This window comes from Triturus cristatus, chromosome 5_2 (assembly GCF_964204655.1).
Source record: "Triturus cristatus chromosome 5_2, aTriCri1.1, whole genome shotgun sequence".
Classification (NCBI taxonomy): Eukaryota; Metazoa; Chordata; class Amphibia; order Caudata; family Salamandridae; genus Triturus; species Triturus cristatus.
In genome coordinates this window covers 452065950-452085370 of record NC_140588.1, presented here as the reverse complement: position 1 = coordinate 452085370, position 19421 = coordinate 452065950, and the positions used below count along the sequence as shown (strand labels likewise).

The window sequence follows — 19421 nt, the reverse complement described above, 5'->3', positions numbered from 1 at the left end:
CGTGCTCCAAATTTTTCTGCTGAAATATATTGAACATTTTGTAGATCTTGGTGACACTACACCATTGCTGGACGTTTACACCAGGTCTATATACGAACATCATCTGGAGGAGTCAGTCAGATGCCGATACAGGTGTAATGGCAGTTTGTGACCTTTTGATGAAAGTGTGGCTATAAGGCTTCTCTCGGTAAACACATCCATTCGGTCCCTTTAAGCACAGGCAAGGAACCTCATGAACCTTGCAGCAAATACAATATTACTTCCGACAGGAAAACTCAATTGGTACTGAATGCAGTCAGGTGCTTAGTTTAGAAATATTAGAGATCCCAGTCCTGACAAAAGCCAGGGAGCCCCTTGGGCCTTGAGAAGGTTGAAACATATTGACGTTTCAGATGCGAAAGCAATAACCACTCCCATCCATCCCATGTATTTTTAAGAATCTCACAACCCTTCCACTATTAAAGAAGAAAATCTCTTGGGAGGGCATTTCAGAATACTATTCCTTCACACTGGATACCGTTCCTCACTCCCTTCCAGATGCACTGTGAAAACAGAGTGCACTCGCCTGTAAAGGATTCTCTGGCAAGTGAGGGTGGGTGATGATAAAGCATGTCACCAAGGGTGGTGTGTGAGGCCATTCCTTACAATATTTTGTAATTCCCTGGTCCATTTTCTGTCCACGACATAAGTGAATATCATGGTATCCAATGTAAGGTTAATTCCCTGGGATAAAGGGCCCTGAGTTCTATGTACTTCTGTCTCAATAGTCATGTTTGCTACTTGTGATTTAGCGTGCGGCTTGGCAGAACGCAAACACCCTAACCCTGCTCTTGTTTCCCCTATCCCCTGTACATAGAAGATCATTGGTTATAGACTATATACTTCGTTGCCAACAGTATTTAATACTAAATGTATTTCTAAACATAGTTGCCAAAAGTATTAAATACTAAGGTGCTCATTACGATGTCAGGCAGAAAGCCTCCTCCCGACAGTCGGAATCTTCCCAACCGTGTCGGAGCCCTTCCGACCAACTCGGTCGGTTTACAATCCGACCACCCGATTGCGATGTTCGCAATTGGAACGTGAACCGACTGTTAGTCGGTACTGCATCGTAACCCCCTATGGACTGCGTTTCCACCGTTGGAATTATGATGTTGGTTTCCAACAGCCTTTCTGCGCCAGCCTTTCAGACACGGAAAGGCTGTCAAAGTAACTTTGGGGGCCCCTGGCTGTGCCCCCGCAGCCTACGGTTGATGGCTGAGGGGTAACTAAGGTACCCCCCCCCCCCTGTAAAACCCTGCACTGTGTGGCAGGCACCAAGGGGTGCCTGTGACAGGGTGCAGGGTTTTACGCACAGACCCTGTTTCCCCATAGGAGCCTGTGTTGCGGCTCGTTTTTGGACATAACACAAGCTCCCATTGGAAACAATGGGAATCTGACCGAACAGTGTTCGGTCCCATCGTAATCCGAGAGTCGGTCGGTCTGGAATCCGAGACCGTGTCGGGCTGAGGCTTTCCACCGACATCATAATGAGCCCCTAATTGTATGTAAGCCTGTGAATCCTGGCTGATTCATGTGTTGGGACTATATGTTAAAAGAAAACTTAGAAACAGTCCAGAAAAACACATCAGATATGTAAGCAAAGATTATGCTACACCTTTTCCCTGCCCTGTTACATTCTCATTGGTACTGTGAACTGCTACTAAAAGCTGATCTTCAAAGCTATGTACAGCCACCAGTGGCATTGAAGTGGTGGGGCAGCGCAGGGGGGACTTGAGGTGCAAGCAGAATATTAAAAAAGTGCATACCTGCCATCTACCCGACCTCTGCTCCTCGACTCCCTGCAGTCCACAGGCTTCCCTCCGCCAATCCAGGCGCTGCTTTCATGCTGGCATTACCGAGCATTTGAGCAGAGCCGGCATTGGTCTGAGCACCCTGGTTCGGTGCCTTCTAATGGACTACGACTCAGTGCCTGATCTCCACCCGGCTTTGCAGCATAGCTAAGGTGGAGATACCGAAGTGCGCATGACGGTTTAGCCGTCCTAAGATGGCCGGCTAAACCGTCATTGGCACTTGCAGCAGTGCTACCGCTCCTCCTCCTTGCTGGCTGCAGCTGTCCTTCAGGATGCCCGGCCTGGCCCAGCCCACCCTAGACTGTTAAATGAGTAAAAATAAAATGTTAATAACCAGTGTTATTATCTTTTTCATGTTTTCACTGCTGCGAGAGCAGTCGGGTGATTCTCTTCCGCCTTAACAGAGGAGCGCTGCTGACAGCCACCTACCATAATTGTTCATACTAATGCTGCTTTCCCTTGCACAGGAATAAATACGATCTAGTTTTTTCTTCCACTAATCACCACGGATATGAACCTTTGTGATCAGTCCTTCCCATTCCACAAGACTTCCCCATGCAGCATTTGTTTTTAGATGTGGCGTTAGCCAACACCTTTTTCTTTTTATTAAAAAATATGTATCATATCCTTATTTATGGGGATTTTTAGCCAGCTCTCGTCATCCATTATTCTCTCGTCAGTTAGTTTTCGTCCGCTCTCTAAAGCATTCCGTATGAGTCAGCCCTCTTGAGCCTTTGTTAACATGACCGAGTGATGACATTTTGCTCTTCCACAGGAGCACATACTCGTAGGAAGCACTTTTCTTCAGTGTCAGAAACTACTATGGCAATATGTGCTTTTTACTTTTACTAAGTGTTTTTGTTTTATATATTGGCAGTGTCTGCAGTTCCCCCACCGCTAAAGTTTTACAAAAACATGACAAAATAAAAACATGCATTACCAAGGCCAAAAGACTGGCAGACATCCCCCATACCTTTCAACGTTGCCAATGCTTATTTGTGTTGTTGTTTTTTTAAGCGGTTTGCTTTTGCCTGCTTCCTTGTTTGGTCTGTCCAACACATGCAGTTACAGCATTTTGGCTTCAAATCATGCTTGTTGTACCAAAATTAGTTTCCGGCAGCTGACCTTAAATGCTGAATATTCTGCTTGAGGAAATAACCATCTTTTTCACGTGACAAGATCACTGGCAAATTGCTTGTTGCTTTCACAGAGTGGAGTTGGCCCTATTGCACAGAAGTTTGACTCCTTTTGCACAGGAAGTACCTTGACGTTAAGCACAGGGACTCGGAATTTTGATGCAGCATTGGACTGGTCAAAGATGTGTGGTACCAATACGGCTGATCTGATGTCTTGTTCACCCATGTTTAGGTTTCTCTCTCACAAGCATCAGCTGCCTGTTAACCCTGGGGAATTGAAGGTGACAGTTTTGCTTTTCAACATGACAGCTTATTTAAGGGCACTATTCCTCAGCGCTCTCTTGTCACTCCCTTTTTATGTTCCTAATTTAACAAAATATTTCCACAGAATTATTCACCATCCTACCCCTACCTCAGGCTACATCACACATTCCTGTGGGTTGCACCAATCGCCTCCTAGATGAAGCTATGAGGGCATAGTGCATGATTGGTTGTGCATTTTAATAGCTGGCGGCCTTATTCCCTTCGTAGCTGAACTCAGTCAATCAATGAAGCAGAGTGTGTACTGGTTACCTCTTTGCAACTGCCCTGTGACCTTCTCAGAGTATACCGCAGCTGACTGCATAATGAGTCTTTGCTCCTTTACCTCTCCTTGGTAGTCGCTGTGGGTAAACCCTCCGAGCACGTGTGATAGTATGTAGTATAATGCCCATTCTTATGGTGCGAACCTCTTCTTCTCCTGGGTCCTTGGAGAATACACTACAGCTGGTTGTATAATTCCCAATCCAATGGTAGGGCGGGTGGGTAATCTGCCACTCCTTAGTGGGTTTTTTAGACACTATACCATGGCTGGTTGTTAAATTAGCAATCCCTCATTGATTGCTCTGCTGCCTTCACACATTTTTCGATACATGTACCCCTTGGTATTGAATAGTTGCCATATCTCTTGCACTTTTTAGTTTAATTTCGAACAAACGCCCAGCAACAAATTAAGATAGGTCTTAATGCACAACATGGAAATAGCACCTATGGTTGCCACATGAGACTCTCCACATTCCTTAATACTCATCAGAGTAGCTTGCTGCCAAAGCAACAATTCATTTTGGGACCTTGTCAAAGGTTGAAGCAGTGTATAAATAAAACTACAATACAATGCAGTGTCCTAATTTAAGCTCCAAGCTGTTCTTAGTACTAGTAACCACACTATCAGTTGTTCCTTTGAGCATTTTCACACTGCATCCCACAAGTATGAATATGGTCATTGAAGTGAGCTCAGTAGACATGGCTGTGCTAATTCTACCAGATGTTTGAAGCCCAGGAGAAGTAGTATATTTTTCCAGTAGTTGTAGAGAAGATATTCCCTTTACTGTCTTTGTGGATGATGATGGAGATAAGGAAAGCTATTTTCTCCTACACTATGACAGCTTCTATATGGATTTACAGGGCCCAGTGGGCACCCCCAGCCCCGACCACTTACATAAGAGAGTGGTCCTTTGCTTTGATAATGGGATGAGAAGAGGAAGTACTAGATGTACAATTGCCAGCAATGGTTTTGACGACTGACAAACGTAATCAGAACCCTTGCTCCCATTTGATGAAGCCTTGACTGACATCCTTATGGGCACCTGGTCCAAACCTTGTTCCTGCCTCCCAGTGAACAGGTAGGTTGCCAGATGCCACAGACATGCCTGGCGAACCTGATTTTTTTGATGCAACTCTCTACGCCAGAATTTTTTGTGTGTTTCAGGCTTCCACAAGCAAAGTGAACCCCAATTCTTTCCCCGTGACTTTGACAGTCAAAACGAATAGAGGCATTTTGGATTTAGAAAGTGGATGGTCTCCTTGTCCAGCCTAGCCCTCCAGTCAGTCAATGGCAGCTGTTTACTGGGGCGATATGCTAATGCTTTATGGAACATGTTTGGTGGGATCTTGTTGGCTGTCCCCGAGAAATTTAGGGCCTACCTGGCATAAACTATCCAGGATGGTCAGGATGCGGCCAAGTATGTGGACCGGACACCACCAACTTCTTGGGTAAAGCAAAGCAGTTGACACTAGCATAGTGTTCAGATGCACGCTTGGATGCGATCCACAGGCTTCTCAGGGGATATACAAGGTTCTCTATTTGACATCCAATTCAGTGGGTCTTGCCTGTTATTTGAAGTCTTACTGTGCCCTAAAACGTTTTAAAGAGAGCCAGGCCATGGTGCACTCCTTAGGTCTTTCAACCACTGTAGGACAGTACCCTCTACAGTATTGCCCTTTTCGAGGCCCCAGTCCATTTGGGGGGGAACTAAGCTGACAACATCTAGGCCATCAAGTGCAATGGTCTTCCAATCCCCAACCTCTGCGGTATCAGCTTCCAAGCTGCTTCAGTTGGCCCTTCGTTGAGCACAACTACCCTGCAGATTCAGAGATTTCCTCCACAGGTGGCAAAGGAGTAATATCTGACATGTGGGTCCTGCAGATCGTCCAACAAAGCTATGCCCTACCATTCCTTTTAGACCTGCCACACCTCCCATCTATATTGGAGGATCTTTCAGGGAAGCTCCTCTGCATATTACTCTAATAAGCACATTTTTGGGGGGCTAAAAGAACTATATAGAGGGTTCCAGTCCCGGAAATAGGAACTGTCTTTTACTCCCACTGTTTTCTTGTGCCAAAGAAGTATGAGGCTTCAGTCCTATTTTAGATCTCCACCCTCAACGCCTTCTTGCATAAGGACAAATTCAAGATGCTCACACTGGCCCAAGTGTTGTATGCCTTGGATCCAGGTGACTGGATGATGGCTTTGGGTCTGCAGGACACCTAATTTCATGTACCTGTTCTGCAGTCCGACAGCCGCTACTTTCAGTTCAAGGTGAGCCAGGAGCATTTTCAATTTTCCATGCTCCCCTCCAGCCTCATCAGTGCTTCTATGGTGAGTAGCTGATAGTTGTTGAAGACTGTCTCATCACAGACACTTATAGGCTATCTTAAGACGACGGGGAACCTCCCGACATCAGTGGGTTTTTTTTGTCAACATGCTAACGTCACACCTGGCTCTTTTGCAGAGGCTCCCTTTCATTGGACCCATCCTGCATACAGTGCAGTTTTTAGCCCTCCCTCCATCTTGATGAGTGCAGGACATTCAGTCTATGATCCCGATGTTTTAGCCTCAGTCTTGGGTCTTGGTTAAAGTAGCTGTGACACTTCTGGATCTCTTGGCATCCTGCCTCTGGGAGAGGTGGAGACAGAGAAATGTGGTCTTTGGCGGAGACCGGTCTCCATATCAACCTGTTGGAGCTGTGTACTATTTGCTTGGCTTTGGTTGCCTTCCTATTGTCCTTAAAAGGGAGGCTGGTTTAGGTTCACACAAACAATACCACCTTTATGTGGTACTGCAACAGACTGGGTGGGGTCATGGCTCCTGGTCCAGAAGGTACTTCTTCTCTGGAGTTGGCTGAAGTGCCAGGGCATTTCCTTGGTCATGAACCACCTTGCAGGGTCTTTAAACACAAGGGAAGATCAGGAATGATCAGGTCCAAATCATCCTAGTGGTTCCGGATTCGGCAAGGATAATGTGGAATCCGGATCATCTGCATATGAACATATATCCTCCAATCAGGCTTCAGCTTCGGGAGGACCTCCTGTTGTAGCAGCAGGTCAGGGTCCCTTCCTTGAGCTTATATAATCTGCATCGTCATGTCGTGGAGATTGAGCAGCGGCAGTTTACAGCATTCAGTCTTCCTCCCAAAGTTGTGGACATAATCCAGGATGCCAGGGGTCCTACATAGTCTATGCTGAGTGCTGGGACAGGTTTGTGGTCTGGTGTGGCACCTGAAAAACGTATTTATTGCAGGCCAGACTGTCACATATCCTATTGTTTATTTTATCTTTAGCCTAACAAGGACTTGCATTGGGCACCATTGAAAGTTATCTGTTGGCCCTTTTCACAAACACATTTATTGAACAGCAGGCATAAATGAACCATACTTGTCCCGCCAACACAATTCCGAAACGCAATGTGCACACTCTATAGGTATCCACTGCTCTTGGATACACTACAAAGCAGAATATATAAAAACACAAGTATAGTGACTTGAATTGAATCCAGCATTTATACAGCACAACTGTCACTCTCTGAGAAGCATCCAAGCGCTAAGCAGTAGAAAAACAGTTAGTAACAAAAAGCCAGAAATCATATCAGCAGGACAAGGCCTTCAGCGGAGTTATTGAATTAGTGAATGACACAGAGTCCGAGGCTGAAGAGCCAAGTCTTCAGTAGTTTCCTGAAAAGGGATTCAGAATCGATATGACTCAACTCAATGGGAAGATGATTCCTGGTCTTAGTCCCTAAGAAAGCAAAGGATCTGCCTCCTTTAGTCTTAAGCCTAAAAGTCGGAGGGTTATAAAGGTTAGCAGATGACGATCTCAGAATCTGAGAGGTAGTGTAATCAGTAAATCTGACAGTTAGGTACTTTGATCCTACTGCTCTGTTGGCTTTAAAGATGAGCAGAAAGATTTTAAACATGACTCTCTTGTGCACTGGCAGCAAATAAAGAGTTTTAAGGACAGCTGAGGACGATGAATGACATGGCAGTTTTAGCAGTAGTCTAGCGGCTCAGTGTTGTACTACCTGTAGTTTGTGAAGAATTTGTTTGGCGGTACCTGCATATAGACTATTACAATACTCCAATCTTGACGTAATCCATGCAAATACCACTGTTTTTCTTGCTGAAAGAGGAAGGTAGTCAAATAATTTTTGTAATGATTTTATGAAGTTAAAACACATTTCTGCCACTGCCAAAGCTTGTGGGCGGAATGATAAGGAAGAATCAAATGTCACGCCCAGGTTTTTTACTACCTCAATGGTATTAGGCGAAAGGGGCGCAGAATTATGCCTCCATAACGTAGGATCAAATGTGTTGTCCTTGCCTAAAAGCATGCTCTCTATCTTATTGGTGTTGCATTTTAGGTGGTTGGTTTGCATACACTGAATTACCTCAGTTGAACATTGTTTGAAATTAATCTCCCAGCCAATGGACATTTTATCCAGTGGGGGGGGGGGGGGGGAGGGGTGTGTGTGTCCGTGTGTGTGTGTCTGTGTGTGTGTGTGTCCAAGTTCGAGTTGTTCTGCTTGCAAGGACGCACTCACAGCAGTTCAATTCAGCTGCATTCTTTATTTGAAGGAAACCGGCATGTTCATTCCTGATTAATTTAAACTTTAGCCTGACTCGTTTCGGAGCCCCCAGCCCCTTAATCATAGGCTGAATAACAACTGCGCAGATGCACTACAAACATTTCTTTTAGTAACACACTAATCAGTTCCTTTACCCTCTGTTGGGAGTCACAGGTGAGTTTATTTTCACAATGCATGACGGAGTTTGGAGTCTTTTTCAAAAAGCAATCTTTCCCTTTGGTGGGTTCTGCGTGGCTGCATTCTTGTTTTAATATTATTTTTCAAGCCCTCCAGTGGGCCTCAGGAACCAAGATGCTCGGTTTGATATATAAAACAATGCAGGACTGAGTGATGAGCCCTGCAGGACTCCCTAAGTAAGTGTTTCTTCAGGGAATGGAAATGGTTCTAGTACTACTGTTTGCCTACAGTCAGTAAGGAAAAATTCCAACCATGCTAATGCCAGATGCGAGATACTACACTTTTTGATCTACTGTAATGTGTCATGGAAGATGGTATCAAATGTGGCTGATAAATCTAATAATATCAGCACAGTGTTCTTTCCAGCATCTAAAGTTAACTTTAGAGTATCTGCAACCTCGAGCAGAGCTGACTCGGAGTGCTTTGAGCGGAAGTCAGACTTCCGAGGATGAGAAATGTTGGCTTCTTTTTAAGAATGTCATTAATTGGCACCAATTTTTCAATGATTTTACCAAGGACGGAAGTAATGAGATGGGTTGAAGGTTAGAGAGAGTTGAAGTGCCTGCCAATTGTTTTTATGAAGGGGTTTAATGGCAGCTAGTTTCCATCTGTAGCGACCTTTGCAGTAGACATGAAGAGATATTAAAATCTTAATAATCACTGGAGTCACAATGTTACCTTTGTGTGAAGGATGTATGGTGGACAGGGATCAAAGGGGGATCCTGAGGGCATCCTTGTGGTGCACCAAAAGCAACAAAAGTACAATCAAACTGATGATTGTTCGATTTCTTCTTTATTTTCGATTCAAGATAGTCATGAATTTTCATGATTCCAAACATTACAGCCACAAAAGAGGAAAGGAGGAGTGACCCCCATCGACTGGACCCAAACAGAGCTTTAATGCTTTACATCAATGGCACCAAAGACCATCGAGTAGACGATCAGCTGTTTGAGGGGTTGTCTGCGGCAATGGCAAGACAGAAAAAGACTGTCAAAGTGGGTAGTCTTTTGCATCAACTTCTGCAACGCACTTGCCAAGAAGCCACCTCTGAAAGAGTTTAAGGCCTATTCCACCCAGACCATGGCTAAAACGTCTGCCCTGGCATGCAGAGTACCTGTCCTTTATCTGTTGGGCTGTGAAGTGGGCCTCAGTACACGTTCAATATGCATGACTGTCTTGACAGCTAGGTCCATTGGGAAAGGCAATTCACCCCTTATGTTCTGCAGGACTTTTTGTTATGAACCTTTCCACAGACCCACGACTGTGGGATGTAATGCTTTGGATTCTATCCTGAATGTGAGGAATCAGCAATTAGAAGTATCCATAAGAAGAACAATTTACTTAACTTGGGTAACGCTCTTTCTGACAACTCTAACTGCAGGTTTCTCACCACCCTCGTTGCGTACCGTTCTGAGGAATGGTCTCTTTCTTCATCTAAAAAGTTCCCAACTTAGAGAGAGGAAGACTGGTACATCTGATTGTTGGGCTCCGCGATGGAGCCAAGAAAGAAACTGACATACATTTACAGGGGTGGTGCTTGCATACAGCTCCAATATCACTTCCGGGGTGGAACAAAGTAAATGCGGAGCCGCTTGGTGCCACCTACCGATGCGTGGGAGCATTGCTTTTAAAATCTTCCCAATCCAGTTTGGTGCCTGGGGGTATACTAAAGCAGAGGATTCTGCGGTTAGTCATAGATTCCACCAGAAAGACTGTTACTGAATGTAAGAACTTCTGTTCTTTAGAATAACTAATTTTGGCAGTAAAAAATAATTAAGGGCATATTGACTTTCCCACTGGCCGCCACTGAGCTACTGTATCATCTTGCCCCTATTCCGTCTTACTGTTTTTGGGGCACATACTAAAGTTTGAGTCTTATAGACATGTTGGTCTTTTAGTGATTTTATTTACCATGGGTCGTGACCAGTTAGGCTCTGTTGGGAAGAGGCTCCCTCATTAATGAGCAGGGATTAGTTAAATGGGTTGAGGCTACTTAATAAATGGGGAAGTTACCCTCCAAAACTAAGGCGGGCTGATGGGCAGGTAGTAGCTTCATCCCAGGAAGTCTCAAATTCTCAACTCACTACATGAGCACAACTTGCACTTTTATCACTGTATAAGCACGTCAGCACTTTAATGCATTTGTATGAGCAGTTAGCCTATTCATGACAACGCCTATAGCTTGCACCCGGCACTTTATGCGCCTCTAGGAGGCTTTAACCCATGCTGTGCGGGCTTCAGTTATCTTAAAAAGCCCTGTCAAGAATCTTGGTATATTTATGGATTTACTTGGCTGGTTAGCTTAGTCAAGGTACTGCTCACATCTAAGGCACTCGACACCTTATGTGTCCTTCTGGCATTTTGGGGTAGCCGCTATGTGGCCCAGTGCAGGGAGGCATTCTTGTTTAGAAGTGGTAGGTGTCTAGGCCCCCAACAACGGAGTCATCCAAGATAAGGAGAGCTGGTCTTCTATTAAATGTTATCATTGTGTGTTTGTATATTGATTTTTATTGGCTGCGATGTTCGTGTATATTTTAAAAGATTTATGGTTTTAATGGACTAATAACACATTTTTGACTGACTGACTTTCCCACACAGACATGCGGAAGAGCCCTCTGTGCCCTTGAAAACTGAAGTACTGTACCATTTTTTTAAATTCTTTGTTTCGTAGGATGTATTGGTTTTACAAATCTTTTTTTTTTTTTTTAATTACTACCTTGATTTTTCTTAAATTATTCTTTTCGTTTATAGAGGCCGTGCTACAGCAGAGGACTGTCTACAGCATCCATGGCTGGCTCATGGTAACATTCCAGATCTACCTACAAGTGCCAAGATTACAGTGGAGGAGCCAATCGAAGATAAAGGAGAGGAAGATTCTGCTACGGAACACACTGTAGATCCAACCCCATCATGCACTCCAGAAGCGCAGGAAAAGACATTAACAGAGGAGTTGCTTGTAGTTGCTTCCTACACACTTGGACAGTGTAGACAATCAGACAAGGAGACTCAGACAGATACAAAAGCAATTTCAAAACGCTTCAGATTCGAAGAACCTTTGTTGTTGCAAGAGATACCGGGAGAATTTATCTATTAAGCACTTCATTGTGGGACTGTAAAGATGTTCAGCACCGCAGCATTCATGCAGCATCAATATTGAGAGTTGACTTGGGGCCAAAGAAGACTGGAAAATGTGTAAACCCAATAACTGTTAAGCATACTCTGATATGCCATACTTCTAATTCCATGAATGGGTCAGTTGTGCCAGATTTTCTGGATTTTCCGAAGTTTGGAAAATAAAGAACATTTATTTTGTTGGGCTTTTGTTTACACAATGTAGTCTTCTTTTATTAAAAAATGCCTATTTATTTTATATGATCGCATCAAGGATAACTTAAAAACAAAGTTCTCTAAATCTTAAGGCAAATGCCATGTGTTACAGGCTAATTTGATTTGTTCTAGAGGTGTAATCCATTGCAACAAAAAATCAATTTACTTAGTTTGCAATGAAGTATGACCTAATAACTTTAGAGCCTCATCATTTTATTCGTATTCTGTTAAGCAGATAACTATATAATTAAGGTAAAAGGAACATTAGCAAAAGAGGCTCATTTGCATCTGGGGTCTTACCTTACCCACGTCATTTGGGGGCTGGAGCATTCCAGTATTAATCAGAACTAACCTGTTTCTCCCTCACTTGTTTCTCCCTCACCTGTGTCTCCCTCGTCTCTCCATTCTCTTGTACCTTCTACAGTAAATGACCAGTTTCCCTAGAGATGTGTTCTGCTAGTGTTAAGTGCAGTTCTGCTGTAATTGCATGGACCATACTTTAACTAATCCGTAATCTGTACAAATTTTCTATTAGTTGCCCCGCCCATCAGACCATTCCAGCAATAAAAGCAAAGAGCACTGCAAAATGCAAAAATAACGGTATTGTGCCTTTAAAGCTTTCAAATACTTTTAGCATGATGTAACATTACGCCTGCTGCCACCATTACGTTTGATATATGCTGCCATGTAGTCAGGAACACATACTGACATAGTGAGGTTTTCATTTCAGGAACAGTTTTTCTGTTTGTGAGATTTATGTGGCGTCTTGCTTTTTCTTACTTTTATTGTGTCTTGTTTGATATCCACAAAATTGATCCTACATGTGTAGCGTGAAACATTGTAAAGTCAGCCAAAACCATGCAGAGGAAAGAAAGCTGATGCTCTACTTTCCTGAAGCTTGTATTAAACTAGCAAATTAGACAAGTTGCAAATGCAGCAGCGCGAACAGTAACCGAAATGAAGGCTCCACACAAGAACCAAGTACAGCCTTGGCTCTCCATATAGCTTTCAGGGACGATGAGTCATTTGTTAGATCACTGCTGCCCTTCCTCGTGAAACATGTGCTACATTCGGCATTTAAAAGTTATTATTGTTTTCGTTACCAGAGAAGTCTTTTTGTAAAGGATTGTTCAGAAAAGCTAGTCCCCTGATAATAGGGGGTGTGTTTTCTGTGCAGACAGTCCTCGAGGTACATACTTTATGCAATTTCACCATGCAGATGTAAGCGAATCCACATTTGGTATCTGATTCTAATTTTGTTTCCCAGTTTCAAAATTCTGAAAGCGATCCAGATTCATTTTGAAAATGTGCTTTTTACAATATTATAGATCTTTAGTTTTAAAGTATAGTTTTAAATATATATGAATAAAACAATAACTATATGGTGACAGTTACACATTATTGAAGGCCTATCTACTTTGCATTTCAAAATAGATTTGATGGTATTTCCATTCTAGGATTTCATTCCAGATGCAGAGAGGTTATCTGAAGGTTGAGGGTAGATTTATGGGCCCGGCAGCCCCATCTTATCACTGAAAATGCATTATTAAGAACTTTGATTAGCACACATGACAGATTTTCACTTCTCCAGATCTTCAAGTTGTTTTTCTTCATTGTTGCAACAGTTGTCTTTAATTGTCACATACGATTTTCTTATTTTCCTTATGTATAATAGTTGTTCAAGCTGGCATTGGCTCTATTTTGTTTTTGCATTGAATTAGGGTATCACAAAGTGAACATGTGCACAGGTTCGAATGTAAACTCTCCTAGCCATGGAAATATTAAGTAACACTAGGATTTGCGTGAACATTAGGTTACTAATTTATGCAGAACCATGTTTTTGTTAATCAGTGTGTTTTAATCTTAGCCCAGAGTACCATAAGTTCCATCATTTGGGAGAGCAGGGATATAAATCTAGTCAGTGTCTAAATTGAATAACGTGTGCACTACTACATCGTTTTCACTATTTCGTTTTTTCCCACACCAGTCATTTTATTCTACAAACTGCATTCCATTTGGTTATTATATGGCATCATTTTCACAGATATAGATAGACCTAACCCCTTGTGGCGTTTTCCTATCTGTCATATTTGTACTTAGGATTCTTAACTGTCAACAACCGGTTTTAGATTACTACATGTTTTTGTGCCTTACTAAAAGCATTAGGTATTTTGTTGAGTGCTTTTTAGAATGGCTTGGTAGTTTTTACGTTGTTCATGTAACAGTCTATTGTTTTCAGCAAGTAACTCTTTCCAGAAGTACTTTTCCATCTTCCTTTTTAAAGTATTTAGTATTTTGTGATGGGTTTGAACAGTTTTCTTGCAAACAATATTTCGGATCCAGTTTTGAGTATAAGATACTCTTTGAGATGGTCCTTAGATGCAATTTTGCTTATAGATCCCATATGTTGGGTGTCTTTTGTTCCTTAAACTAGATGATCTACATAGTTCTCAGTCCTTCTTGGAAGACTATGCACAGTTTGATCTGTCTTGATATGATGCTCTGCTTTAATCAAGATCATGTGCGTTTGATTTCTTAAATGTCACTGTTCTTTGATCAGTAATTTTTTTACTTGAATCTCTGTTTCCATCATTTCTTTGGTATAGAATTACAACTGCAGGTTCTAGGTGGAGCAAATATGTCCTCTGTCTATATCAGTCTAAGGATATATGATTATCAAGTATGACCTTTGTAAAAAATAGATATGTTCTTCGTTGATGATTTGAAGTGCTCATATGCCAGTGCCCAAGGGAATATTATTCTTCAGGTGGATGTATGACAATCTGTCCATGTTCTGCAGGTGTTTTATATTAGCTACGTAATAGTGTTCAGATTAAGGGATGGGTCTAGCATCAGTATTTCCCATAGGTTGGTTGTTGCTCTTCAAAAACCCTTCATATAGTATATTTTTAAAATTTATATTGGTCTTCTCCCTGTTATTTACTGCAATTACTCCACAGCAGTGAAATACAAAAGTTGTTTACCACTGCTGTGAAATAACAATGTTCTGCCACCAAACACCATTTCAACCATGAGTAAGGACATACTTTAAGAATTTCCTTTGGGTGTTACCGCATTTATATAATTAACATTGATAAATCACTTATTAAAGCAGTTACTAATCCTTTTTTAACTTTCTTTTTGTCCAACACACAATATAAAAAATCATAAAACCTGTTGACCATAGTGGGTGGGTATGAGACCCTTATATAAATTAAGGATAGGTCAAAGTGACTAATAGGAATGTTTTTCCACCTCAAGGTTTTGAGTAACATCCTAGACAACTCGAGCATTACTCTTTAGCTGATGTTACTCAGAACCCCTCAGTGAAAAACACCTCTGTCATTCACCAACCTATCTATAATTCGATCTATTACGGTTTACTGAATTTATGAATAATATTGATGATCCCTTCTTGGCAAAATATTTCCACCTGTATCACTAATTATTTAGTGTGGGTATCTTCCCCTAAATTGTGATTCCACAGAAATCTAAAGAAATAGACACCTTTACCATTTAAATATAGGTTTAAAGATCCTACATTTAATGCAATACGATTTAATTGATAGGATAAGTTTAGGTATACTGCAGAAGACAGGATAAACAGTAAGGGTCAGGGATAGGATCTGGGTAAGGAATGTTCTGTCTAGATGTCAAAATTCCATGTTTCATTACATTGTATTTTGCTTTATCCAATGTGTGTCACATTGAAAATAGGATTTAAAAAACGATCAGGGTGATTCTAACAGCATTAGAGTTACTTTTTGGGTTCGTTATAAGTCTAACAGTGTGGGTAAAATTATTTTTTCATTTTAAAGGAACTTATTGCAGTAGTTTCTTTTTGGAAGTCAATCGTAATACGTGTGTGCTTTCCCTTCCAAGGGACTTCTCTGTAGTGGCATGGGTTCATCTTTCTCATTTTCACAAACCAAAGTCATGTTTCCCTGGTTTCAGAAAGTGGAACTGTCACTCTGGTCTCTGCAAATAAATTAAGGAGACTAATGTGACATGTTGAATTCTGCGACTATTCTGCCAAAAAAACTGACCACTTTAAAAGTGTGCTGTTCTTCTTTCAGTTTGGAGGGCAAGGGCTGTATTTGAAAGTATTATCTCTGAACCTACAGATGGGGTGTTCCTAAATGTTATGAAGCAGTTGAAGGTAGAATGGAGAGTGTATGAAAACACCACTTAATATATTTTAGTCCTTTGCAAACACTGGCAGTAGGCAGGAATAGGAGCACAGTTCTCTTACTTGAAAAAAGGTGCTAGAGCCACCCCTCGTACTCCAGGTCCCTGTGCCAATGCCTAGTTTGTTTTATATTAACTTCTTAGAGGTATGTCTAACTGTCTTCTGGATTATGTATTACACTTAACAGCATAGACCAACTGTCTGTTCCAGAATAGAATGATATAATATACTTTGACTGCTAGCTACAAGTTATGTATTCCACGGTGTCCCTTACAGCTTGTATTATTTTCAGGAAGAAAACTGCATGTTCTTGACTGCCTAAATGCTTATCACAGAAGGTGTTGGAATGTAATGGTTCAACTGCTCATTTCCTGTTAACAACTGATTTCCAGGTGACAAATTGAAATCCTTGATGGCATCCAAATGAACAACTTATTTCCAGATGACAAATTGAAACCCTTGATGGCACTGAGGAGTGTCCATCAGCTACATTTGTAGTTTGTTCTTGAAATTAGCAAACTTAAAGATTTACGGCAAAGGCACTTAAGAGATCAACTTCCATACATTAGTTTTGTGGATGTGTTTGTAGGAAAAATGTTTATAGTGTTCAACTGTTCTCAGAGGGAAAATAACTTTTTACGATTCTGAACTACCCTAACAAAGAGATGGTTGGTTTCCAGAAAAATCTAGTTCATTTTAAATGTGAAACGAATCCATTCGCCATTAAAATTGGTCCTTAGCAACAACTTGTAAAATCCATATCATTCAACGTTTTCTAGCACTGTGCTAAGATTCTGGAACAATACAATCTTCTGTATTATTTAATATGCATTGTAAAATACTTGAAAAAAAGAAAAAAAGGTGGTCCATTAAATTGTTGCAATTGTTACAAAGCCAGTTATTTATTGGCTGCTCTGGGTCTTTATTGTTCTATTTTTTGTTACTATTTGTTGTGCCTTAAACGTTGTTTAGTAAAATAGTTTTAATCCGATCTGAAATTAGTATTTTATATAAATGGTAATATAAAAATGTAATAATAAGTTATGTTGGCCAGAGCAATATGCTCTTAATTTTCGTGGCAGGGCTTGGGGAGACAGGGTTACGGAAAAAGATGTTGCTTTCAATGTATTTTTGCAGAACTGCCTGAATCCCTACTCCCACAACATACAGCCAAAGTGGTGTGCAATAAAGTTATTTTCTATTCTACGAGTTGGTGTATTCTTAATGATGTTATTGCAGCTTTTTAAATAGGTAGAGATTAACTTTGTTTTGTTACTGACTCACGTTTGTTAGTAGTTGGTCACCTTGGACTCATTCTTTTCCATTCTGGTCAGGATTCTTCTGCCAATAACTTAGACTGGGAACTGGTCTAACATATACTGGAGCTTTGAATTATCTTGGCAGTCCGTCATGATTGTGCATCACTCCATGCATCTGAACCTGGCCCATCTACACTAGTATTTCAGCAGCCGTTACCCAAGTTCTCATTCTTTCTACCTCGTATTTGAGTCAGTAATGATTTTTCTCATTATTCCCTATCTGAGAAGACTTCACTTTGATTTTTTCAGTGTACTAACTTTCGTTTCCTTAGTTCTAATTCATTATATTAACTTTATTTGCCACAGGTTCTGTAAATTTCAATTTTTCCATTAATTGACAATGCATGTTCATGTGACTTACACCCTGAGAGCCTTTCTTTTAATGGATGTTTAAGCCTAATTTTTAAAATGCCAGTAAAATGTTTAAAAACATCATTGTTTTGCAGGCCCTTGTAAATTAAGTTTAATAGAATTTGAATTTTGGAAACACTGCAAATATATAATGATACAAAATGTGATAAACAGCATGTTTCGCATTTAATTTAAGGACCGAATTAATTTTTGGCTTAAATATTTAAATAAGTCAAATTTTTCAATGGGGGACAATTTAATTTGTAGCAATTTGGAGTTACTATTAATGTAAAGGACCTTTCAAATCAGGACCGGGATATCCGACAAATTAAATGATTCTTAGATTGTTCATCCCGATTGTGCTGTTTGGTTTTTCATTATCAAGGACTTACCTTGTAGCAAACAAACATTCAGATAAGTGCCACCATTGATTTAATCGGGTTAGACAAAATAAGACATTTGACACTCACAGGTATGCCGCCATTTCATAATCCCATATTCCTTTTGTTTCAGGCAAGATTTTGTTTTCCAATTCAAACATCCAATGCAATCTTCTTTTGTTTCCACTACGTCCGTAATCTGCATTTCCTACAAATGTCAACACAACACGTTCTTTGCACTTAAGGATTTCAAAGATATTAAATCCACCTCAGGTTACAAAACCTCAAGTAATCTCTTCATTCAAAATGGGCTTCTTTCTGGACAGTTAACTTTTTTTAATGTGTTTGTATTCCAATTCCAAAAGATTTCTAAGAAGAATTAGCAGTGGAGTAGTGCTCAGTGAAAGGCAAGTGAAATGATGTATACCATGATCACAAACCTCTCCGGAGTAAATTTCGGGCTCTTAACCTATCTGTTCAATTCTGACTCTGCTGTATACATTTAACAATAAAGAGTGGATGATGCATCAGAAACTAGATTTATCTTAGTCATATGCAACAACGGTAATATGATTAGGAACATTGAAGCATTGGTACCATAGTGAATGTTGCAGCAAAGTTTCTGGGTTTTCAGTTATCTCTATAAGAGTTTAGTATAAAGGGGATTTAGTCCATACTGTTGCACTCATACACCACTATGTTGAAAATCCAAGTTGTCCCCTTTAAACCGGCCTGCATACACAGCTGCTCAGCAACCTGAGGATCGTTTTCGATTCAAAGCTCACATTTGCGCCAAAAAACAACAGAGTTGTCAAAGGTAACAAATTTCCATCATTTGGAAAATTATTTTTTCTCCAACCCAGTCACCACAGAGAGCTGACACAAGACAACGTGATGGTGCTTTTAGGTGGCTACATAATGATATGCATCAGCCTTTGAAAAAAATCTCATAAGTAGGCTACAAATATTACAGAAAGAGGCTGACACAATGTTGTTGCATTTACACAGATGAGGTCATCTTAAACTATCTAGAGTGCAATCCATTGACTTCCAGTGGAATACAGAACACAATTTTTAAAACTTTCTATTCACAAACCTCAAGTAAAGGCCCTTTTACTCCAAAATCTGACACCTCATGGTATCCCAGCCATGAGCTTAAAACCAGGCTTCTTACTGTAATCTAGTACAAACAATTTCAGAAGGCTAAAGCATTGAGGCAGGTTTTGGGTGCATATTGTCCAAAACTGATCTGTTTCAATCTGTTTCTTAGTCTGCTCTGGAAGTACCTGCCGCCTGAACCACTTATTTGTAGTATCTTTGGGCCTGATTCACACAGGTACACTTACACATTTGTATAAGTTTAGATTGATTGCTATTCACAAAGGTATTTTACTAGTAGTATCTTTATGGCTACGGAGTCCTCGCACACAAAAATATAGGACAGCCGTTGACTCCAAATACAAGTCTCCTAGCAGCACAATTCATCATAGTCACTGGTAATTGTGCTGC

The 19421-nt window shown here is 40.9% G+C and overlaps 1 protein-coding gene across 1 annotated transcript in view; it reads left to right on the top strand.

Moving 5' to 3' along the window:
• STK17A (serine/threonine kinase 17a) overlaps nt 1-17068 on the top strand; it is a 274808-nt gene extending 257740 nt beyond the window's left edge. The window contains exon 7 of the mRNA XM_085607415.1: nt 11098-17068. Within this exon, the coding sequence (XP_085463541.1) occupies nt 11098-11440 (343 nt within the window). The 3' untranslated portion in view covers nt 11441-17068. The remainder of the gene's footprint in view (nt 1-11097) is intronic.
• The last annotated feature ends 2353 nt before the right edge of the window (nt 17069-19421 follow it).